Raw genomic sequence first — 23,936 nt, 5'->3', positions numbered from 1 at the left:
ACCTCATTGCCCTCTGCCTTATTGCATGAAAGGAGTGGGTAGGGGAAGGGAGAATCGCTGTGGCGAACCTTTCCCGAGCCCCTTCTGTTTACCAGCACTGTCGCATCCATTTAATCTCTACCCTCCAACCCCTGCCCCGTGCCAGGTGGGCGCTCTCACCGGCGGGTCTGTAGGGGCAGGGGTGGCAGGAGCGCGAGTGGCCCTGGGCCGCGGGGGGACCTCAGTGAAACCGAGGGAACGGGGCGTCGCCACACAACGTGGAGTCCAGGGACTCTGCACGGGGTTGCGTCCTAACAATCTCATTTTCCAACCGAGAACACTGAGGCTCCGAGAGCCCCGGGGACCCGCCTCTGCCCCGACACAAGGCCGCGCCCAGGTCTGGTGGCAGAGGCGCTCCCGGCCCCGCCCCCGGAGGCCCCGCCCCCGGAGGCCCCGCCCCGAGCCCGAACTGGTCCTCGCGCAGAGCAGGGAGGCAGGTGGAGAGCAGCGGAGCCCTGAGCCGCGCTCCCGGCCCCACCATGGGCAACAGCGCGGGCCGCAGCGACTTCGAGTGGGTCTACACGGAGCAGCCGCACACGCAGCGGCGCAAGGAGATGCTCGGTGAGCTCGGGCCCCAGGTGGGGACGGCCCTGGGGCCGTCTGGTGTCCCGGGCCAGCCCGAGCCCAGGGGGTCGCTCCTGCGGGCCCGGATGCCCAGCAGGCCCTCCCCGACCTCTGCTCCAGAGAGGGCAGGAGCGCCACTCCCCCTCCCTCAGCGTCCCCGGCTCGGGGTTCCTGAGGGTCCCCAGCTCCGGCCTGGAACTCCGCTCGCGTCTCTGCCTCCGTCCTGGGATCTAAGACCCGAGGACCCGAGCCCAGATCCGCGCGTCAGGGGAGCGCGTCTCAGCTGCTCCATCCTGGCTGTGGGACGCGAGCCACTCCCAGGGCCGGGACCAGGGCTCGAACTCTGGGGAGAGGTCGCAGCGCAGAGGTCGGCCCCAGGGACTGTCTTTGTACGGGATGCGCCGCCCCCGCCTTCGAAGGCAGCCACCTGTCCTCCGCCGCCCCCCGGGCTCCTGCGTGCGCTGAGCGCCGGGGTCCCGGCGGCCCAGCCGGAGAAGCCGCCAAGCCCACCCCCAATCCCGGAGTTTAGGGCAGAATGCGCGCCTCGAAGGAAGCAAACGCTGAACCAGAGAGACAAGTTTTTTAAAAACAAAGATTGTACCAAAGAGTCTGTCCTTTTGTTTTATAGCCTAATACACGGTGGACCCCCTCTCTGTCGTTTAGTGTCCCGGGAGGTCATTTTTACCTACGTGGTCACCCATCCTTTGGATTCACCCATCCTGATGGGCTCCATCCGTCTCTCAGGAAGACCCAGGATGTACAGTCCTTTACCTGCAATTAGGGGTTAAAGGGCTCGCACCTCCAGAACAGCTTTTACTAGGTGCCACCAAGTCGCCTTTGCAGTGCCAGGCCAGCTTCCAGCAGGGTGGACACGTTCCCCTGCCCCAGAATCCGTCGCCATTTCGCCACACCCTCGCCTACACCTGGGGTTGGCAAACGTTTTTAATCTTTACCAAGCAGATTGACAAAACAATACTATTTCATGGTGGGTTTAATTTTTAATTTGATGATTGGTTTCAATGTTTAATTGGCCATTTAAATTTTTTTTTTCCTCTTGGCTTGGTCTTTTGCTTGTTGGTGTTAGAGCTCTTTGTATAGAGGCTTTTAACCCTTTGTCTTATACATTGCAAATCTTTTTCCCTTTATAGTCACAAAAGCTTTTTTGTTTTTTTTTAAAAATGCATTGGAATAGGTTGGCTTTTTTTTCTTTAGAATTTTCCCTTTGGTGTCTTCCTGCTCCACCCCAAGACTAGGGAAATATCTGTCCTATTACCTTTCAGACACCGGATGCATTGAGTGGTTAGTGTATGACTGTGCCCTGCTGTTGCTGGGGGTTCAGGGCCTAGAGACCCCTGGGTGGGTCTGTAACGTCTGTGGTTTTCTCCTGTGAGGTGAGCAATAACCCAGCACTATTTACTCCTGCGAACTTCCTGCAGGTGGCTCAGAGGGCACTTGGTGATCATCTGGTCCTCCCTCCCCCACGGAGCACAGGCATCTTGGCTGCTGTCTCTCAGCAGTTTCAAGGCAGGGCTGTGTTTCCTTCCCCTCCCCTGGCTGTCCCCCACCTCCCCCTTACAGGACTCACTGGGCACCTGGCCCCAGGTGGAGAAGGCTGTGGGATGTATCCTGGCCCACAGAGCTGCCTGGAGGGATCCAGACACTCTGGGTTGCAGACTTACTTTCCCAATCTGCATAATGGGCACCATCATCCTTTCTGGCGGAGTGGGTATGAGGATAAAAGGAGAGCTTGGGTGAGAAGGTGCTCAGTGTGGTACCCGGCACGTCAGGACATGGAGAATGATCTGTCTCTGAAGAGAGAAGCCACGGGCCCTGGAACCAATCCAGGAAGCATCCGGCACAGTGGCTGGGAAGCCTGGAAGACTTGGAGGAGAGGGAGGTGACTTGGGCCAGGGTGGGGACAGCACAAGTTCTCAAGGGCTGACTCTCCAGGGAGATTTGCAAATTCCCTTTGTGCACTGGGCGCTGTGGGTTCCTCCCCACGTGTCCAGCTTTGAGCTAAGGAACTTGGAATGTGCCATTCCCCCTCCCTCTCAGGCACGTGCCCACGCTGTTCCTCCGCCTGGGGGACCTTCCTCGCTACTCTGCCCCACTCGCTCTTGCTCAGTTCTCCCTCCTGTGGGAATTACCCTCCCTCCCCCCCCAAGCCTGGGCCAAGGGAGGGTGCTTCAGGGGGATTCCCCTCCACTGCTCCAGCCCATCGGGTCCTTATCTCTCTGGGGCACATTACATGGGTCTAGACCATGGCTGTGAGCTGATCTCCTGGCAAGGACAACACCACACATTAGCCATGTGACCCTGGGCAAGTCAGTAAGCAGATGAGGAAACTGAGGTTTGATTGAGTTAAAAGGGGTGAATTGTAGCACTTTCTTTATGGAGTTGTTGTGCAGATTTTTAAAAAAATATCACTTTTATTTATTTTTTAAAAAAAATATTTATTTATTTGGATGCGACAGGTCTTAGTTGTGGCTGGTTGGCTCCTTAGCTGTGGCATGCAAACCCTTAGTTGCGGCATGCATGTGGGATCTAGTTCCCCAACCAGGGATGGAACCTGGGCCCCCTGCACTGGGAGCGCAGAGTCTTAAACACTGTGCCACCAAGGAAGTCCCTGTTGTGCAGATTAAATGAGGTGGTGTTCATGCTTAGCCCAGCACTCAACGAAATGTTAGCTGCGATGATAATTATTACCTCTTGCAGAAAGGCCCATGTTTTCCCCAAGGACAGGGAATGCCTTTCCATCTCTGTTTTCCTCAAGCTTTGTGCTGTTCCCAGCCTGAGGGAAATCCTATGTGTAACTGTCAGCCTCTCTTTACAGAGGAGGCCCCAGAGTGGGGCTCAGAGAGCGGAAGTGACTTGCCTAGGGCCACACAGCTCAGTGGCCACAGAGGCCAAGTTGGTGTTCAGGCAGGGATGTGCTCCAGTCCCAGCCAGCTGGCTGCTGTGGCCCACACCAAGCTCCTCGGGGGCCATCGGATGCTCAGAGATCCTAATCTGGAAGTCAGAATCGAGGAAATCCTCACGGAGAGCCGGTTGCCGCGCTCTTCGGGCAGGACCAAAGTCCATCTCCAGATCCTGCCTGGATGGGGCCACGCCTTGCAGGCCAGGGCTGAGGCTCTCTGTGCTGCGAGGGCAGGAACAGAGCCGGCGAGACTCTGGTCACACTGGAGATCAGAGTCCAAGCCAGGTGTGCCCAGCGGAATAAGAAGCAGGGTTTGACTTTGTCTTTTCAAAAACAAATAGCTTTGTGATTTTTTTGTTTTTTGTGTTTTACCATGTATGTGCCCTTTCATAAGTTAAAAAAAAAAAAAAATCAAATAATCAAAAAATAATCAAAGGAAAGCAAGGAAGTGAGACTCCGGCAATTGTTGGACTATTTGCTCACGAAAGGCCCTGGGGTGGGCGTAGGGGTCTCTGAGTGGCGAGTGGTAAGATCCAGAACGGAACTGGCCGGCACGCTCAGGCGCATTCATGGAGGCTCGTCACCCACCCACAGAGATGCTGGAGCCGGGGGCGGAGGGCGGGCCGGCCACACGGCCATTCTCTCCCGCCCCGTCCTTGCTGCGGTCGGCCTTCCCCTCGTCCTCCAGGCGGGCTGCAGCCTGTGTCCACCCGGCTCTGAGATTCCCACAGAAGAGAGAGAGGTGCCTCTCTCCCCTTCTGCCCTGAGTAGCCCGTCGTCCCCTTGAGCCGGCTGATCTCTGGCCAGAGCTGTGAGTCCTCTGATTGGCCAGCGGGCGGGGGGCTGTGATGGGCAAAGCGCACAGTATCACATCCTGACGGCAGAGAGTTGCAGCTCTCCGAGAAAGGGGTGCCTAAGTTGGGTGGGGAGGGAGGGGTGCCGTGGTCCTAAGTTGGGTGGGGAGGGAGGGGTGCCGTGGTCCTAAGTTGGGTGGGGAGGGAGGGGTGCCGTGGTCCTAAGTTGGGTGGGGAGGGAGGGGTGCTGTGGTCCTAAGTTGGGTGGGGAGGGGGGGAGGGAGGGGTGCCGTGGTCCTAAGTTGGGTGGGGAGGGAGGGGTGCTGTGGTCCTAAGTTGGGTGGGGAGGGAGGGGTGCTGTGGTCCTAAGTTGGGTGGGGAGGGGGGAGGGAGGGGTGCCGTGGTCCTAAGTTGGGTGGGGAGGGAGGGGTGCTGTGGTCCTAAGTTGGGTGGGGAGGGAGGGGTGCTGTGGTCCTAAGTTGGGTGGGGAGGGAGGGGTGCTGGGGGTCCTAAGTTGGGTGGGGAGGGGGGAGGGGGGGTGCTGGGTGCATGGGCACACAGCAGCACGGACAATAGGTGATCCCTGGGACTCTATTTTTTAAAAAAATATTTATTTATTTATCTGGGTCTTAGTTGCGGCATGTGGGATCTAGCGCCCTGACCAGGGATTGAACCCAGGCCCCTGAATTGGGAGCATGGCGTCTTACCCACTGGACCACCAGGGAGTCCCTCTAGGACCCTATTTGAGCTGATTGTGTCCTCCCTGGCTTGAATCCTCCAAGGGCTTCCCTTCCTAAAATCTCATCTCTGCTCTGCGTATTGGCACCCCCACGCTCTGGCCCCTGCCCTTTCTCCTTACTTTCTGCTCTCTAGCCACGTGGTGGAATATACCCCCCACCTGCCCATTTCCTACTTCATGGCTTTTGCAGATGCTGTTTCCTCTGCTTGAATTCTTTTTCCCTACTCTTCGTCTACGGAACTCCTATGCATCCTTTAGGTCTCAGCCTAAATGTCCCTTTCTCAGAAACACTGTCTAACAGTGCGTGCCCTCACACATGGTGTGCTGGGAAATATTAAACAATCAACTGAATCTCTGGAGGGAACAAAGGACCCTGATTCGCAAATTGGCATTTGCCAATTTTTATAGCTATTTCCATCATGGCCAATTTCAAACTACCAACATGCATCGCTGCCCACGGAGTTGGGGAGAGAGCGATATATTTGGGCGCTTGCCAGCGGCAGGCATAGGCTGGTTGCCCACACCACAGTCTACCACCGTCTCTGCCGCCCAGCTATTCCTCCCCTATCCTTCCGTGGGGTGCTGTGCACTGTTACCTTGTGACCTTTGCTCCCATCTGTAATTCTACATTGATTTGTGGGATGATAGCTTTGTCTGACTCTCCCACTCAACTCTGAGCTTCCCAAGGGCAGGGCCGGGCCCACCTCCACCAGTGCCCTTCCCAGCGAGGCTGAGTGAGGCAGTAGTCACCTACCAAAGCTTGAGCATCTCTAGTCCAACCTGCCACGACTGTCGCAGGGTTTCCCTCCCTCCAGAGGTGCCAGGGACCTGTCAGCCACAGCTCAGAGCACGCGGTTTAATCCTTGCCAGCTGGAGAGCAGGGAGACATCCCATTGTTTTTTTTTTCCCCCTAATATCTATCTATCTATCTATCTATCTATCTATCTATTTATTTATTTGGCTGTGCTGGGTCTTAGTTGGCACACAGGATCTTTAGTTGCTGCACACTGGATCTTTTTAGTTGTGGACACGTTGGATCTTTAGTTGCAGCACGTGGGATCTTTAGTTGTGGCATGCGAACTCTTAGTTGCGGCATGTGGGATCTAGTTCCCTGACCAGGGATTGAATGTCGGCCCCCTGCATTGGGAGCGCAGAGTCCCAGGCACTGGACCACCAGGAAAGTCCTGAGACATCCCGTTTTAATTGGCTTTCTGAGCTGATTAGTGAGGCTGAGTGTTTCTTCCATGATTTCACTGTCTTTCTCCTTATGTGAATTTTCGACTCATGTCCTTTTTCTATCAGAGAAGTCCTTTTCCTGGATCCGTAGGAGTCTTTTATACATGACTTGTAGTGGCCCTGCTTTTGCCACATGTAACAAGAATCTTCCCATGTCTGTCCTTTGTCTTTTCACTTGGAACATTTTTTTTTTGCTGTTTTTTTTTGAGGCGGGGTGTGCATTGCACATCACGTGGAAACTTAGTTCCCTGACCAGGGATTGAACCTGCACCCCTGCATTGGAAGCGTGGAGTCTTAACCACTGGACCGCCAGGGAAGTCTTGGAACATTTTTTTAATTCGTTTCGTTTCTCCCCACCCACCCCCCCGCCCCTGCTTTTTTTTTTTTTTTGGCCTTACAGACATTTGCATTTTTTTGTGTGCAGGGCAGGACCCTGGGAAGTTGGGCCCCTTGCCCAAGGTCACCCAGCCTGGTTAGGGTTAGGACAGGGCTCTAACTTGGTGACTCCGGCCTGCGCCTCTGTCCCACCCTCTTCTCCACCTGGGACCTGAAGAGAGCCTGTCCCCCTTCGTGTCCTCCCTGGCACGTGACCCACGGGCAGTCGCCAGCTCACGAGGCCCCTTCCTCTCATTCTTTCCGGCCTCCGTACTGATGAGTGGGGTGTGCCTTCCACCTGGCCTGCTTCTAATCCACATTCTTTAATTCAGACCAGCTTTTATGAGGTGTGATTTACATGCCATAAAATGCACTCATTTTAAAGGCACAGTCCAGTGATTTTTTAGTAAAGTTACACCATCTAGTTTTAGAGCCTTCCCCTCACCCCAGAGGTCCCTAGGACCACCTGCAGTCACCCGGCAGCCCACCCTGTATCCTCAGAGCCACTCCTCATCCCTCGAGTTTTGGCTCGAGTGTCACGGGACTCGGTGTGTGTGTCCTCTGTAAGCACGTCCTAGTCGGGACACGCCACTGTGCCCCACACGTGTGCCTCCCACCCCCGCTCAGCCTGCGGGCCCCTCCCGCCTCTGGGGCCTGGGCCTGGCTCGGGCCAGACCTTCGGCAAATATTTGTCTGGGAATCAAGAGGCGGTTCGGCCGGAGGTGGGTGAGTGACTCCAGAATGCACTTTGGGCCGCTTCCCGGTCCCCCAGAGCACCTCCCACGCTGACCAGCCAGGCTTAGGCTTGCCTTTGGGCTCCGAAACCGGAAGGGAGGTGGGCGAGATGGGGCAGGGCAAGGCAGCTTAGGAAGCACTGGGGCCAGAGCTGCAGGGGAGCCGCTCAGGAAGGAGGGGATGAAGAGGGTTTGGGTGCCTTTGCTGTAGAAGCTGCCAGAGGACAGGTGCTCAGCCGCTGGGGGCAGAGGGAAGGTGCTCCGCACGGGGTGGCTTGTGGCAGGACAGGGTCAGACAGGCGCTGGAGGCAGGTGGGCAGCAGTGAGCTGACCGACGCGATGCGATGTTCAGGCTGGGGCGCACTTGGTGGTGAAAGGCGGTGACAAGGCCCCCCTGGAGCCAGTGGGACTGTCCTGCGATGGCACTTGACCTCCCTGGGGAAGCGGTCAGGGTATCTAGCCCTAGATGGTGCCCGGCCCGGGGGCGTGGAAGATGCAGAGTGGGGAGAAGCCCCGTGTGCTCCTGGGAGCCCTGGAGGAGGCCGGAGAGAAGGGACTTCATCGCGGCCGGTCGGCTGGGGCTGCGTGGGGGGCCTTGGGACCGCCCTTGCTCCCTGCGGAGGGCGAGGGCCCGGCAGCCCCCCCCGCCTGGCTGCCTGTTTCTGCCATTTCCTCCCCACCACGCCGGGCACGGCAGGATTTGTCGGGAAAGCTTCTGGGAATAGCCAGGTGCCCACGGGGAGACGGCTCTGTGGGATCGTGTAGGGCGCAGGGGTCAGGCTGCCTTCCCTCCGGCAGGCTCCTCCTCTGCTGAGCCCTCTGGGTCCCTATGAACAGGTCCGCCACGTATGTCAATATGTGTAATGCACGGAAGTGTTCGCATCTGCTGGAGCCAAGCTCCCCAGCACCTCAGGACCTGCGGCCGCCTCTCTGCTGTCCCCCCGAGGCCCGTGTGCCCTGGGGAAGACCCCATCTCCAGGTCCTCACAGCCCAGGCTGGTCAGAGTGGGTGCCTTAGGGACGGAGCGTGAGGAAGCTGGCCCAGAGAGGGACAGGGGCTGGCCCAAGGGCACACAGCAGTTGGACTGAGCCGGGCTGTAGTGAGGTTCTCTCGAACTGGGACCCAGGATTTTCTCTGGGCGCTCTGCCCTGACGACGTAGCCCAGCTCCAGGAAGCAGCTTCTCCCGAGGCTGAGGAATCCCTGTGGACTCTGGTGGAGGCGGTGGAAAATTAGACAGGTCGTTTCACCACGTGGTGGAAGCTCTGCGTGCTCATCTCTAAGACGGGGGGACGGTCCCCTCCCGGCAGGGTGGTGAGGGCTGCGTGAGTAAGTGTGTGCCAGGCGCCGGGCACGTTTCACCTGCTGAGCACCACGTCCACACCCGGGCACCGGCCGCATCCAGCGGGCCTGAAGTCGGGGGGTCCTGAGGTCGAGTCTTGGCTCTGTCGGCCTTGCCCTGACTTGTCAGACCCTTCCCTGGGCCTCCGCCCCTCCTTTCTGTGTCATGCCTGGACAGTGTGACTTCTAGCAATGGTTGTTTTCGTGGGCAGCTGCCTTGGGCCCCGCCCAGGCTGCTGCTGGAAGGCCACTTGCATGGGTCTGTTTGTCTCTGGTTCCATGTGGCTGTCCGTGCGGGCTCCAGGCCGCCCCACTGGAGCAGAGGGCCCTTGAGGCGTGAGCGTCCTAACCCAGCTTCTCTGGTGCTCTGTGCTGGAGGCCTGAGCGAGCAGGGTTCCCCCCCACATCAGCTGAGATCCCCCAGGGGGGCAGAGCCTGGTCAGGCTGGGCCAGGCTTGGGTGTCCAGCCAGGCCCGGAGGACTCCTCACGGGGCTGCCAGGGCGCTCTCGCCCTCCTCCTGGGGCCCAGAGAAGATGGAACCAGCAGCTTTCCCTCCCCAGCCTCATCCCTGAGCCCCAGAAGAGGCGCCCCTCTGTCAGGCCGGCACCCCCTGGCCTTCTCCGTGACTCCCACCCCGCACCTCTGTCCTCTCCTTCTGCCATCCGCTGGCCCCAATCTCTCCCATCTCACCCCCCGAGCCAGCCCTCCCTCCCCAGGCCTGCGCTTGGCCTCACCTTCTCACCTCGCCTCCTGCTGACACGGTTCTTGCTGGGGCCCCCAGGACCCTGCAAAGTCCAGCAGGTGCCTGTCCTGCCTTCCTTCCTGTGACCCTCCTTAACCCCCGGCAGCTGGGCACCCCCAATCCCACGACTCCATTTATCCCAAACCCGACTGCACCCAGTGACCTCATTAGGCCTGCCTGGCTGGAGGGCCCCAGGGCATCTTCTCAGGGAGGCCCCTAGGCCTCGCACCTCCCCAGGGACCCAGAAGCCCTGGAATTGAAAAGGTTCGATGTTTGCTGTTTCGCTTGAGCGAGGATGGAGTCTTCGTCCAGCAGGTGGTAGGTGAGCTAGTGAACCAGCCTGACCCTGCTCCCCAGCACGGCTCGGGTGGGTCCGGAGGGGCCCCACTCCTTAGATGGCGCCTTCCTGGGGTCTCCGCTGAAGGCCGGGGGTGTTCAGCGAGGTCTCTGAGCCATGCCACCCCTGGAATCCGCTGGGCTCCTAGCCCCCTGGCCACTGTCTCTGAGCCCCCATTTTTGACTTGCTTGGCTTGCTGGGGCTCCTCCTCCCCGCACTGTGGTCTGGACAGGGCCTCCGGGCAGGGTGGAGGTGATCTGGAGCTTATGCGCTTGGCCCCTTCTCGGGGTCGCCCCTGAGCTGCCCAGCATCCAGCTTGTGCCTTGGCCGCCTTTTTCCGTTGCTTCCAGCAGGATGGCTGGGCCCAGTGACTATCGTGGCCGGGGAGCATGGGGCCTTTTCTCATACGTTAAAGCAAGCCTGGGGCCAGATCACCTCCAAGATCAGCCCACAGCCCCAAAGGTCAGAAATGGGATGTTTTTTACTCTCAGATCAGAAAACTGTTATTTAATAACAACAGTAGTAACAGCTCCCAGGGCCCAGAGCTGTCATCCCAGCCTCACCACAGCCTGGATGGGCAGGTCGGGGTGTCACCCCCACTTCCCAGATGTGGAGACCTAGGCTGGGGCAGTGCTGTGGCCTGCCCAGTCGGCCAGGGTGAGGGGCTGGGGACCAGGCACCCCAGGCTGTGTTGAGGCCGCACCTGAGCTGAGGGCAGCTGAGTCCCTGGGAAACTGTCAGGAAAGGAGGAAGGGGCGCCAGGCCAGGCAGGGAAGGGACACCCAAGGATGTTCTCCTTTGCTTCCATGCTTTCATGCACGACTTACTGGCCTTGTATGACAGACGGGGCACCAGAGGCCCACCATCCAAGGTCACAGCTGCTGGGCTCTGTCACTGCCCTCGCCTCTGAGGGGTACGGGAGTGGCCTGTTTGCTGGCCTGGATCCCTGAGCTGGGGTGCTTGTCCCTGCTGGCTTGCCAGTCTGTGCTCACCTGGTGCAGGTGTGGCCTGCCCCAGGCCTGGCCTCCTTCCAAGGGGAAGCTGGAGAGACCCGCTCTGTGGAGGCTGGTGGCCTGGCTGAGCTCCCAGGTGTGCCTGGGCAGGTGAGGGCCCGGGCCCTGGTTGCCCAAGGGGCGAGGCTGGTGTCCAGAGGCCACCTCTGGTGGGCAGGAGGCTGGTGGAGCCCTGCGGCCTGTGGTCCCAACCTGACATTCAGGTATGCAAATGTTCGGGAACTTTGCACGTGATTTCCTGGGCACTGGGCGAGAACATTCCTGAAGGCTGGGTTGCAGGCAGATCCTTCTTGCCCTGGCCGTCGTGAAGACACTTCTATCCTCCCCTGCTCCACCTCACTGTGGCTGCTGGATTCCCGCCCCCTTGGGCCTCTCAGCCCCCCAGTGGAAGCACGCATCTTCCTGGGCACCACTGAGGCCCACCTTCTGAAGTGTGCCCGCTCACTCTGACCCCCTTTGGCGGCAGGAACAAGCTGGGATGAGGCCTGCCCCCTGCCCCCCTCCCGAGTGGGGCCCACCCCCCAGGTCGGGGTCCTTTTGTCTCCTTTGCCCCGCCTGGTGGGGTGATGCTGGGCGAGCGCCATGCTGGCTGGTCCACCTCAGCCAAGGCTGGTGGGCAGTGGGGCCCTTGAAAGGCAGGGTCCAGTGTGAGTCGCCGCTGTGCCCAGCGCCAGGCCAGTGCAGGGACGGGGCAGTGAGGTCAGCCGGGCTGTCGGAGCCCCGGGGTTTCCTCATCCCCCATCCAGGTGCCGTGCGTTTCCTAGAGCTGCAGAGACAAGTTACCACAAACAACGCGCTTGTTATCTTACGGTTCTGGAGGTCAGAAGTCTGACCCGGGTCCCACTGGGTGAAGTTTCTTCTGGAGGCTCTAGGCGGGGATCTGTTTCCTGGCCTTTCCAGCTTCTGGAGCCGCCTGTGCCCCTCGGCTCGTGGCCCCTCGATCTTCACAGCGAGCGAGGCCGGTGGAGACCTTGCACATCCCCGGACCGCCTCTCCTGCTCGCTTTCCCACTGTCCTGAGCCTGGGATGACACTGTGCCGCCGGGGTACTCCAGGCTCTCCTTGCTGTTGTGAGGTCAGCAGACCAGCACCCTGGGTGCAGCCTGACTTCCAGGGTCCCTCAGAAGCTGACCGATTCACAGTGAGGGGAGTAGGACCTGCACACGTTTGAGGGGGCCCCTGTTCTGCCCACCCCAGGTGCCAGTCTCTCCCTCCACCTTGGGAGCTGGTTCCAGGCGGCAGGGCCTTGGCACCCCTTCCCTGCATCTTCTTCCACCTGCCTGGGGCAGCGAGTACCCTTCGGGGCCGCTGGCCTTTCTGGGACAGCCAAGGCGCCTCCCACACGCAACGCAGGGACAACCCCCTCGGCCGCCGTTGGGCCACGTGGGCAGGCCCGGGAGGAGAGCGCTTCGCAGCCTAATGCCACCACCGCCGTCCCCAGCGTACCCGTCTCCGCGGCCTAATGCCACCACCGCCGTCCCCAGCGTACCCGTCCTCGGGCAGCATCCTGGCCGCCGGCCTTCACGGTGCGCTCTGTTGGGTGGTGGCCGTAAAGCGCAGATTCACCTGGGTGCCTGTTCCCGGCCAGTCAGCCTGAGCTTTCCGTGCCTTATCTATTCATCCTCCCAGTGACCTGTTTATGGTTCAGAAACGAGCCTTGGAGCTGACGTAACCTGCTCGGAGCTGGGTTTTTTTTTTTTTTTTAAACTTTAAAAAAAAAACTGTGGTAAAGGATAACATAGAATTTGCCATTTTAACCGTGTGTGAAGCATGTGATTTGGGGGCATTCGTTACTTTCACAGTGTGGCGTAGCCATCACTCCTATTTCCAAAACTTTTTCATGACTCCAAACAGAAATTCTACACCCATTACCAGTCACTGCCCATCCCCCCGCCCTGCCCCCCCAGCCCTGGAAACCTCTACTTTCTGGTTCTGTGAACTTGCCTGTTCTAGATATTTCACGTAAGTGGAATCGTACGGTATGTGGCCTTTCCTGACTGGCTTCTTTCACTCGGCATCGTGTCTTCAAGGTTCATCCATGTTGTATGCAGCCCGTGGTAGTCCTCCATGCGTTTCTTTTGGGATGGGGGAGGTGCTGCTAGTTTATTTGGGAGTCAGTTCCCGGGAGCAGGATTAAGGGAGCTGGCATTGTGAAACAGACAAGCAGGAAATTCAATATAAGGACTTTTTAAATTGAGGTATAATTGACCTATAACGTTATATTAGCTTCAGGTGTACAACAATGATTTTTTAAAAAAATTTTTATTGAAATATAGTTGATTTACAATGTTGTGTTAGTTTCAGGTGTACAGCAAAGTGATTCAGTTATACATACATACATATATATAAATATATATTTATATAATTTTTCTGCATTCTCTTCCATTATAGGTTCTTACAAGATATTGAGTAGAGTTCCGTAGGTCCTTGTTGGTTATCTATTTTATGTATAGTAGTGTGTACATATATTTAAAAAAATATTTATTTACTTATTTGGCTGTGCCAGGTCTTAATTGCAGCGTGCGGGATCTTTAGTTGTGAGATGCGGGCTCTCAGTTGCAGCGTGCGGGATCTAGTTCCCTGACCAGGGATCGAACCCGGGCCCCCTGCACTGGGAGCATGGAGTCCTTTTTTTTTAAACTGTTTTTTTTTTTTAAATTTTTATTTATTTATTTATTTTATTTATTTATGGCTGTGTTGGGTCTTTGTTTCTGTGCGAGGGCTTTCTCTAGTTGTGGCAAGCGGGGGCCACTCTTCATCGTGATGCGTGGGCCTCTCACTATCGCGGCCTCTCTTGTTGCGGGGCACAGGCTCCAGACGCGCAGGCTCAGTAATTGTGGCTCACGGGCCTAGCTGCTCTGCGGCATGTGGGATCTTCCCAGACCAGGGCTCGAACCCGTGTCCCCTGCATTAGCAGGCAGACTCTCAACCACTGCCCCACCAGGGAAGCCCAAGGGAGCATGGAGTCTTAACCACTGGACCACCAGGGAAGTCCCAGTAGTGTGTATATTTTAATCCCCAACTCCTAATTTATCCCTCCCCCACCAACATAGTGATGTGATATGGTATACTGTGAAATGATCCCAAGTCACCATAGTTACAATTTTTTTTTTTCTTGATGAGTTCTTGGATGAGAAGTTCTTTTTTTTTTTTAATAGACCTTTATTGGAGTATAATTGCTTCACAATACTGTGTTAGTTTCTCTTGCACAACAAACTGAATCAGCCATATGCATACACATGTCCCCATGTCCCCTCCCTCTTGAGCCTCCCTCCTATCCTCCCTATCCCACCCCTCTAGGTCATCGCGAAGCACCGAGCCGATCTCCCTGTGCTATGCTGCTGCTTCCCACTAGCTAACTATTTTACATTCCGTAGCGTATATATGTCGATGCTACTCTCACTTCGCCCCAGCTTCCCCCTCCCACCCCAAGTCCTCAAGTCCATTCTCTCTGTCTCCCTCTTTATTTGGATGAGAAGTTCTTGATGAGAACTTTCAAGATCTATTTTCTTGACAACTTTAAAATATGCAACACAGTATTAATAACTACAGTCACCATTCTAGACATTACATCCCCATGTCCTACTTATTTTGTAACTGGAAGTTTCATTCCTTCCTAAGGCTGAATAATATTCCATTGTGTAGAGAGACCATATTTTGTGTAACTACTCATCAGTTAACAGACACTTGGGTTGTTTCCACCTTCTGGCTATTGTGAATAGTTCTGTGAACATGGGTATGCAAGTTTCTGTTTGTGTCCCTGATTTAAATTCTCTGGGGTATATATTTAGCAGTGGAATTGCTGGGTCTTATGGTAATTCCATGTTTAACTTTTTGAGGAACCACCCAGTTGTTTTCCACAGTGGCTGCACCATTTTCCATTCCTACTAGCAACATACAAACAAGGGCCCCCATTTCTCTGCAGCCTCGTCAGCACTTGCTATTTTCCGTTTTTTGAGTTTAGCCGTCCTAGTGGCTCTGAGGTGGGATCTCACTGTGGGGCTGACTGCACCCCTGGTGACCGATGGTGCAGAGCATCTTTTCATGTGCTTAGAGAAACAGGTGCACATGTTTGGAGAAATATCTATTCAAGTCCTTTGCTCATTTTTTATTGGGTTGTGTGTCTTTTTGTTTTTGGGTTGTAGGAGATCTTTATATATTCTTGTTACTAAACCCTTATCCAGAGCTGGAATTTGAACCCTTTCTGAACGCTGCTCCCTTCCAACCCCCCTGGAGATGCTGTGGCCCCCTGGGCCCCTGTTAAGCAGGGCTGAGGTTTATTGCCAGGCCTGGGCTTGCCTGCTCTTTCCCAAGTTCTGCTTTGATACTTGTGCTGTGACCACCATCCTCCGGGACCTGATTAGGTGGTGTCCTTGGCAGCTTTGGGGAGAGCTCCCGGGATCAAAAGGCCCAGGCAGTTTTGCCGAGCTTGGAAGCCTGGGGGTGGCCCCAGCAGTAGGGGGAAGGAGGCTGGAATGGGAGCGGGGGGTAGGGGTGTGAGGTTCGGCCACCCCCCCGTCCCCCCGCCCCAGCAGGCTGTCTTGAGGGCTGTATAGCACCACTGCTCACTTGGTCAGAGCCAAAACCACCGTAGCCACCAGATGAGGTGAAGGCTTGGTGGGAGTGCTGGTGTGTAGATAGCAGGGGTGTCAATGCTGCCTGGGGGGTTCTGTGGGCTTCCTGGGCAGAGGTTCTAGGATGTGGGAACCCCGACCCCCCGCCGCCCCCGGCATCTCCAGCAGACGCGGGCTGTCCCACCATCAGGCTCCAGGACCGGTATGTGGAACACATACCCCATGAGGCACATCCTGCCCACACTGTGTCACACTGGGACACAGAGGCCCAGAGAGGGTGGGAATGCACCATGGCCACACAGCAAGATCAAGACTGACCTCGAGTTGGCCTTGTGGCACCACCATAGCTTGGGCAGGAAGACTCTGAGCCTGAGTCTCCCTCTGGGGCAGAAGTCCTTGCCCTTGTTGTGTTTCTCCTTGCATACCCCCAGGGACAGGCAGCTCACCACCTATGAAGCAGCCTGTTCCGTTGCTGGGTGGCTCTGACAGAAAGTTCTCCGGGCTGGGAGAAAGAAGGAGCTGTCACATGCTTCCCATTCTGAGCACAAAAGGGCAGCGACTTCCTGGGTCACTAGGAGGGAAGCGTAGGCCAGGATTCGACCTTGGCCTGGCCGATTCCATTTGGGGCCCAGCCTCTGCTGCAGCCCTGGACACCCTCTTCACAGGCCAGCCTGAGGCCGCCCAGCTGCTGGATGGGTGTAGGAGGGGCGGACACTGAAGGCACTGGAGACGGGTACTGACTGTCCTAAGGGTGCCTGGGACGAGCCCTGCCCTCGCCGGCCTCGATCCCCATCCGTGTGTCAGGACGCTGGCTCCACCTGAGGGCCTGTCTCCTCTGCTGGGGAGCCAAGGGACACAGCAGACCTGGAGTGGGAGGGTGACTGTCCCCTTGAGCACGCGATGCCCCCCGTCCCTGTCCCTCCGTGCCCCTGGATACAGCACCAGCTGCCTCACCAGCCTTATGCCTGCCAGCCCCCTCCCACCAAGCAGAGGTTTGTAGAAGGCACTGCTCTCTTGCCCTGAAGGCACCCACCCCATCCTGTTCTCTTCCGGCTGCTCCTCCTCGGCTGGGAAGGCCCTCCCTGCTTGGGCAACTCCCACTGCCATTGTTTTTTCCTTTTCTGTAAAACAAAATACAGAAAAGTACAAAAGATGCTATAACAAACACCCACCACCCAAAATAAGTGTATTCAACATTTTATCATATTTCCTTCAGGTCTTGTTTGTTTTACGAACTGAAACACCGAGACAAAGCCAGAGCCCTCCACGTTCCCCTCCCCCAGCCGCCCTGCCCCCTCCCAGGGGCCCCGAAGAGTCTGCCTGTGGCTCTCGGGCTCCCTGGAAGCCCGCACCGCGTGCACTGAACCCGCGGCTCTCGGCAGCTGTTTTGATTTCGGGAATTATGTTTCTGTGGCCCATGCTGACGCCTGCTCTTTATTTAGGCTGGTGACAAAGACCCCCCACCCTGGGAAGTCTCCCCAGAGCCCCCTGGGTGGTGGGGGGAGACGGGTCTGCCCGCCTGCCTCCGTCGGCACGAGCACAGGCGAGGCTGCTTCTAGGCCCAAAGCCGCAGGGCCAGATCTTAGAGCGACTCTCCGAGTCACTGCCTGGGGGCTTAATGGATGGTGGAGGGAAAGAGAGGGAGGGAAGATGGCAGGAAAAATTTGAGGAGGAGAGGAGGGAGGAGGGGAAGCATGCATTTGGGACCCGCGCGGCCAGTGCCCCCCTCACCTTCTCTCCCGGTCCTCCCTGCAGCCAAGTACCCGGCCATCAAGGCCCTGATGCGGCCGGACCCTCATCTCAAGTGGATGGTGCTGGGGATGGTGCTGGCGCAGCTGCTGGCCTGCCGGCTGGTGCGGGGGCTGGCGTGGCGCTGGCTGCTCTTCTGGGCCTACGCCTTCGGGGGCTGCGTGAACCACTCGCTGACGCTCGCCATCCACGACATCTCGCACAACACCGCCTTCGGCACTGGCCACCCTGCCCACAACCGCTGGTTCGCCATCTTCGCCAACCTGCCCTTGGGTGTGCCCTACGCGTCCTCCTTCAAGAAGTACCACGTGGATCACCACCGCTACCTGGGCGGCGACGGGCTGGACGTGGACGTGCCCACGCGCCTTGAGGGCTGGCTCTTCTGCACGCCGGCCCGCAAGCTGCTCTGGCTGGCGCTGCAGCCCTTCTTCTACTCGCTGCGGCCGCTCTGCGTGAACCCCAAGGCCATGACCCGCATGGAGGTGTTCAACGCCCTGGCGCAGCTGGCGGCCAACGCCACCATCTTCACCCTCTGGGGGCTCAAGCCCATGGTCTACCTGCTGGCCAGCTCCCTACTGGGCCTGGGCCTGCACCCCATCTCGGGCCACTTTGTGGCCGAGCACTACATGTTCCTCCAGGGCCACGAGACCTACTCCTACTACGGGCCCCTCAACTGCATCACCTTCAACGTGGGCTACCACGTGGAGCATCACGACTTTCCCAGCATCCCGAGCTGCAACCTGCCCCTGGTATGTGGCCACGGTCGCAGAGGCTGCGATGGGCACCTTAGCGGGAGGTGGGGGAACGTGGGGAGGGCTTTGGGCCACACTCTGGCCTTTCTCTCGTGCTGATCATGGGATGGCTACATGCTCACTTGGGGTCCCCAGGGCAGAAGGAAAGGCCACCTGGCACACGGAGTGCCTGGCTGGAGAATAAGAAGGTGAATTCGGGGGGGGGCAGGGCAGGGGCTCAAGGGGCATTTTACAGTTCAGGCCTCTTGGTTTAATGAAAACCCGTTTGAGCACAGCTATGATATTCACTGGCTGGCTGTGTGTCCTGGGGCAAGCCGCTTGCCCTCTCTGTGCCTCAGCTTTCTCTTCTGTAAATGGTGCAGCAGTAACGATACCGCGAGTGAAGCACCTCCCCTTCCTGACCCTGTCCCTCCGCATTTCTTGTCACTGCCCTGTGACCCTCCAGGGGCCCCCTCATGGCACAGAGAGGACAGGGTGGGCCTTGCCCTTTGTGACCCAAGGGGCTTGGCCCGAGCTGCCTCAGAGTGGAAGCCTCTGGGCTGGTGCCTCTGTCTTGGGAGACCTGGATTGGAGAATATCTAAAGAAGAAAGAGGGAGGGAGAGGATGGGGAGGAGGAAGAGGGAGGGGGAGGGGGAAGAGGGAGGGGGAAGAGGGAGGGAGAGGAGGGGGAGGGGGAAGAGGGAAGGAGAGGAGGGGGAGGGGGAAGAGGGAGGGAGAGGAGGGGGAGGGGGAAGAGGGAGGGGGAGAGGAGGAGGGAGGGGGAGGAGGGGGAGGAGGGGGAGGGAGGGAGAGGAGGAGGAGGGGGAGGAGGGGGAGGGGGAGGAGGGAGGGAGAGGAGGGGGAGGAGGGAGGGAGAGGAGGAGGAGGGGGAGGAGGGGGAGGAGTAGTTGTTGTTGCTGTTGCTGTTCCGGTCTGGCACTGGTCGGATAGAGCACAAGTGACTGCGCACAGCGGGGTTGGAGATTGTGGTGGTGGGAAAGGTGTCTGAGTGTGCGAGACTGTGTGTGCGTGTGTGTGTGTGCCCACATTCCTGCACGTGATTAGGTGTGCCTGTCCATATATGCATGTCTGAGAGTGCATGCTCACCCACTCGTGTGGAGTGCAAGTGAGCACTGGTCTGGGTGTTCAGGTGTTTGTGCCGTGGCCCACGTGACTCTGGAGTCTGACAGCCTGTGTGTCCACCCTGGCTGTGCAGGGCGCCCCCCCGCCCCCGGCCCCCAATGGTACTGAGGTCCTGCTCTGTGCTGGGCACCATCTAACCAAAGCCTCACCGCAAGCCTACGTGGCATTTCAAGCCCATCATGCACATTTCATGGACGCGAAGGGAGAGGCTCAGGGAGCTGGGGTCCCTGCCTCAGGAAGCAGCAGCGCCAGAATCTTGACCCAGGACATTCACAGAAGCAGCTGCTGTCAGCTGTGAGCCTTTCCTTCTCCCAAGCAAAGTCACAGGCTCCCTGTTCCTGCCATGCGTGTCACCTCATCCCCCTTAGGCCCCCCTTTTCAGTTATAAAGCAGGCCCTGTGCACCTGGTGCGTCCTCTGTTGGGGGAGGGGGAGGCCTCCCCTGCAGTTGGTGTGGGTGTAGGTGCTGAGGCTGGAGCACTTCTTGGAGGAGGCGGGCTGAGGGCGTCAGGTGCAGAGAGGGGCAGGGAGCTGGAGGGGGAAATGACACGTCCTGAGGCTGGCAGGAGGGCGACGGGGTGGGAGCCAAGGTCAGAGGGGTTTGCAGGTCCGAGAGGGCACCGAACGCCGGGCCGAGGCGCGTGGACGTGACCTTGGTTCAGCAGGACTCGAGCCAGGCTGTGCCGCAGAACTCGGCCACCCCAAGGCTCCTGGATCAGAAACTCGGGGTGTGCGCTCCGGGGAGGGGGGGTGTGCATTTTAACTCCTCACCCCCATTTGGGGCAGGGGCCTCAGCACCTCTTGGTGCCCCCGGCCAATGGCCCCTCCGCCTTCGGGCAGCGGGCTGGCCCGGACACGGGTACCCTGGGAGATGACAGGGTTGCGCGTGTGCTCACGTGGTCTGTGTGCTCACGTGTGTCTGCGCGCACACGCGCCTGTGGCTGTGCACGTGCCTGTGCGCGGCCTCTGACCCATCTGGCCTCTGACCCATCTGTGCCCTCTCCGCAGGTGCGGAAGATCGCGCCCGAGTACTACGACCACCTGCCCCAGCACCACTCGTGGGTGAAGGTGCTCTGGGACTTTGTGTCTAAGGACTCCCTGGGGCCCTACGCCAGGGTGAAGCGGGTGTGCAAGCTGGCGGAGGACGGCCTGTGAGCCCGATGGCCGGCGCCCCGAGTGCACGGACCCTGCTGCCTGCGCCTCAGTGCCCGGTGGGAGCAGGGCCTGTGCTCTCTGGTTGCTGCCCGGCCTCGCCCTGCCCACCTGCTGCAGGGCTGGCCGTCACCTGTCCCCAGGGCGTGTAGTGCCCAGAACTGGTTTGGCTGCATTTGGTTCCCGCACCCCAGGCTGCTGCTCTTGTCCCCCTGGAGCCCCGAGGCCACGCCTGGAGACAGCGGGCACGGGTGGCAGCCTGGAGAAGCTTGGTCTGCATGTGGACTGGTGACCGCAGGCCGGGCCCTCCCTTTCAGGACGTCACGGGCGAGGCCTGGCCCGGCGCTGGGTGCTCTGTGCCCAGGGAGCTGATTTCTCTGGCGTGCCTATGCCCTAAATTAAATCAGCATTTGTTTTCAAGTCCACAGATGGTGCTTCCCAGGAGTGGGCTCGGCTCCTGGCTGGCAGGGCCTGAGGTTGCGCTCCTCACTCTGGGGCAGCCCTCCCCGGGGGCCCTGTCATTGAGTGGCCGGTTTTGGGGGTGTGGGCAGAGATCCACGCAGTCCTTGGGCCACATCCCCGCTCCCGCCACAACCCTGCCCACCCCCCCACCCCGCACCCGCCGAGCTCCTGCTGCACCTCGGGCCCTCACCCCCACCAGCTCAGACGTGGGGCTTGAGGAGAACAGGTACCACAGGCCAGGCAGATGGCGGGTGCACAGGCGGCTGGACCGACGGGTGCCTGCCCGTGAGCTAGGGCTCTGACGGAAGCAGGCTGGTGTCCTCGGTGTCTCTGTGAAGCGGGACGCGGCTCGTCCGGACTGTGCTGAGGACTAATGGCCCAACTGAGAGGTGGGGAGGCATCTTTGGTGTCAGCCCCTTGGCCCAGGGGCCGTGTCGGGGTGTGGGTTCTGGTCTCCCAGAGGCAGGCGGGCAGCACGAGGGATGCCTGGGCGAGGCCCTCCCTGCCAGAGGAAGCGGCCGGGCAAAGATGGCCTCCCCTTGGAGCCCTGAGGCTGGGGAGGCTGAGGACCACGGCCCAGGGGCGGGCATGGCGGGGCTGCCTTAGCTGACCCCGGAGAGGGAGGGCTGGGAGGAAGGCACAGCTGGGAGGGGAGGAAGGTCTCAGGTGCCTGAGACCGGGCAGCTGCTGAGCAAGGACTTCCTGCTCAGGGCTGGGAGTGGCCGCGCGTGTGCCAGGCACCCCTGTCCCCGGGCGGTCTGACCACTGAGATGGCCCGGGGAAGAGGCCCTTGGGCTGGCTGTGGGAGGGCAGTGCGGCTCTGAGCCTGGGCAGGCGGCCCCTCCTTGTGCACACAGGCTGGCCTGGGCCCAGGGGAGCCCCAGAGAGCCCAGCTGAGCCTCGCGAGCTCTCCGTGTCCGCCAGCGAGCTTATCTGCCGATGGGACAGTCACAGCTGGGCCTCACCCAGAGCCGAAGGTGGGCCCAGGGCAGGGGTCTGGCACAACTCTCTTGAGAGGCAGCTGCCCGGGAAGAGGACAGCACCCCATCACCACCTGCCAGCACTCCCTCCCCGAGGCCCTGAGGTGACAGGATTCCTGGACGGCGGGAGGCGGAAGGAGCCCGGAGAGCGGCTCATGGAGCTGTGGGTTAAAGCCGCTCACCTCCCAACCGGCAGAACAGCCCTATTCCTGTGTCCCAGGGTCGCTGGGAGCACTCAGTGAGACGGTGTGTCCAGAGCCTGGCCAGAAAACAGTCCCACTGTCACGAGCCAGACTGGGGGCCCTCCTCCCGTGGCCCCCAGAGGACGGCTGGGCCAGCGCCTGGGCATACTGTGTCGTGGTGCCTGTGGGATGGTCACAGCATGCCAAAGCTTTTCCACTGGCTGGGGCCTCACTCCTGGCTCAGAGGCAGCAGTCGCCAAGGCGGAGAGCCAGACCCTCTCTGGCTCCAACGGGGACCTTGCGCGGTCTGAGAAGTGCTGGGGAGTGCCTCAGGTGGGCACACGGGCCGCTCCTCCTGCCACGGAGGCGGGGACCTGTGCTCCTCCCTGGGGGCTGCAGGAGACTTGCGGGGCAGGGCGGAGGCCTTCCCTGCCCGCCTTGCTGGGCCCGGGTCACGGGGCGCCCCTCTGCGCAGCGGGGGAGGTTAAGCAGGTGCCTCCTCCTGGCCCCTCTGACGTTCCAGGCGCCACTCAGGGCCCGTCTCCCTGGAGGAGGCCCTGGGGGGCGGCTCCTGGGCCCCCCGCCGGCAGTGCCTGAGCTGCCCGGCTCAGCGGCCGGTCCCCCCTCGCGTCTGAGTCAGCCCAGCCTCGCACCCACGGCCGCCACTGCCGTGGGCCCTTCCCCCAAAAGAGGCCTCCCCGGCCGGGAGCCACCAAGAGCGAGCGAGTCGGAGCCGGGGTGTGGACGGTAAGCGTTTATTACCACGTGGACACAGACTGCTTGGTGCGTAGGCAGAGCCTAACCACCAGGACGCCGGGAAGGAGCCGCGTGGAAGCGGCCGCGGCTCCCGGTGGCACCTAGGAGAAAACTCGAAACCATCTAACGAGGCGCGTGACTGACTCGGGGTATCTTCTCTATAAACCGAAAGGAATGTACACTTAAATAGGCAAATATAAAATACAAAAAAAGGCGATAGGCCTGGTGTTCTATGTCAGGTTGAATCTAAAAAAATCCAGGAGCTGAACTTTTTTCCTCATTTTAATATTTTATCACAGGTTAAGACTTTTAAACGAAGCACATCCTAGCTTCAGTGCGTGCTCGTGTGTGCTGGAGGCCTGGGGCGCTGGGTTCCTTGCTGTCCCTGCCTTCGGCTAGACCGGGTCCCGGGCGGCGTCGGGGGCCGAGCGACCTACGAGGTGCTGATCCCACTCAGCTCCTGCCTGATGGCTGAGGGACAGGGCGGGAGAGGAGGCTCAGGTGCCGTCCCCCCGCCCTGGTCAGGTCCCGCCAGGTGTCTGACCCGCTCTGTCGTCTCCCGAGAGCCGCCCCGCTGCCCCCCAGGCCTCCGGAGGTCATGAGCCACAGGCCAGAGGTCAAGCAGCGCAGCAGGCTCTGGCAGACTCTAGGGTGACAGCAAAGCCCTCTGCGGGTCTCATCTACCGTTTCTCGTGAGCTGGCAGTCCCTCGAGGGTGGCACTGCCCCTTCCCCGTCAGAGGACGAGCTGGTAAGGGGCCGGCAGGCAGCCCAGCTCAGGTCGGAGGACCGGCAACCCCCTAGCCCGCCCACAGGGGCAGCATCAAGTCGGTGACCTCGAGCAGGGCGGAGGGCCCCCACGCCCTGCCTCCCGGGCCTGGGCTCGCCCCATCTGGAGGGGCAGGGGCTTCTCCTGCTCCTCTCCCCCTTCTTAGGGTCCTCCCCCAGATTTGAGCCTTTGCCCAGACAGACCCCAGGGGGCCTGGAGCCGAAGGCCAGGAGAGGGAGCTGAGGGCCGGGCCCGTCTCCAGCAGCAGGGGAACGAGGGGAGGGTTCCAGGAGCCCCCCCATGGCCCACATCTCCCCCGGCCTCTCAGCCGCCCGCCCCAGAGGCTGCGTCCACCGCGGCCGCGCTGTGGCAGGTGCAGAGACGGGGGCCCCCCACACCCACTGGCTCCCTCCTTCGAGGCCTGTGCCCCCTGCTCGCTAGCGGGCTGGCTGGCTGGCTGGCAGCCCTGCTTTGGGCCCCACACCAGCCCTGGTCCTGGGGCCCCACAAGCAGCCCTGCAGAGGTGGGAGCGCCCAGCACTAGAGCAGGGTTAATAGTTGGCCTCTGTGTCTCCTCTCCGGCTCTGCTCTCGCTCTTCATTCATTAACTCC

The 23,936-nt window shown here is 59.6% G+C and overlaps 2 protein-coding genes across 8 annotated transcripts in view; one reads left to right on the top strand and one right to left on the bottom strand.

Annotated features, from left to right (window-relative positions):
• The first annotated feature begins 467 nt into the window (after window positions 1–467).
• On the top strand, window positions 468–20,594 carry DEGS2 (delta 4-desaturase, sphingolipid 2). Its single transcript, XM_036842865.1, has 3 exons — window positions 468–600; window positions 17,159–17,901; window positions 20,035–20,594. The coding sequence occupies exons 1-3, from the start codon at window positions 519–521 to the stop codon at window positions 20,179–20,181; spliced, it is 972 nt and encodes a 323-aa protein (XP_036698760.1). The 5' UTR covers window positions 468–518; the 3' UTR covers window positions 20,182–20,594.
• A 1,944-nt stretch (window positions 20,595–22,538) lies between these two features.
• EVL (Enah/Vasp-like) overlaps window positions 22,539–23,936 on the bottom strand; it is a 163,999-nt gene continuing 162,601 nt past the window's right edge. For 4 of the 7 annotated variants that reach the window (XM_036842855.1, XM_036842853.1, XM_036842854.1 and 1 more), the window contains exon 14: window positions 22,539–23,029. In XM_036842855.1, coding sequence (XP_036698750.1) covers window positions 22,992–23,029 — 38 coding nt within the window. In that variant the 3' untranslated portion in view covers window positions 22,539–22,991. The remainder of the gene's footprint in view (window positions 23,030–23,936) is intronic. The other 3 variants (XM_036842856.1, XM_036842858.1, XM_036842857.1) reach the window with 1 other exon arrangement.

The sequence above is a fragment of the Balaenoptera musculus genome, chromosome 2, assembly GCF_009873245.2.
Source record: "Balaenoptera musculus isolate JJ_BM4_2016_0621 chromosome 2, mBalMus1.pri.v3, whole genome shotgun sequence".
NCBI classification, from domain to species: Eukaryota; Metazoa; Chordata; class Mammalia; order Artiodactyla; family Balaenopteridae; genus Balaenoptera; species Balaenoptera musculus.
This window is presented reverse-complemented; position numbering and strand designations above follow the sequence as displayed.

Coding starts and splice junctions, on each gene's coding strand:
- DEGS2 (XM_036842865.1), top strand. CDS start 519: ATGGGCAACAGCGCGGGCCGCAGCGACTTCGAGTGGGTCTACACGGAG. Junction 601..17,158: donor GCGGCGCAAGGAGATGCTCG/GTGAGCTCGGGC, acceptor TCCTCCCTGCAG/CCAAGTACCCGGCCATCAAG. Junction 17,902..20,034: donor CGAGCTGCAACCTGCCCCTG/GTATGTGGCCAC, acceptor CCCTCTCCGCAG/GTGCGGAAGATCGCGCCCGA.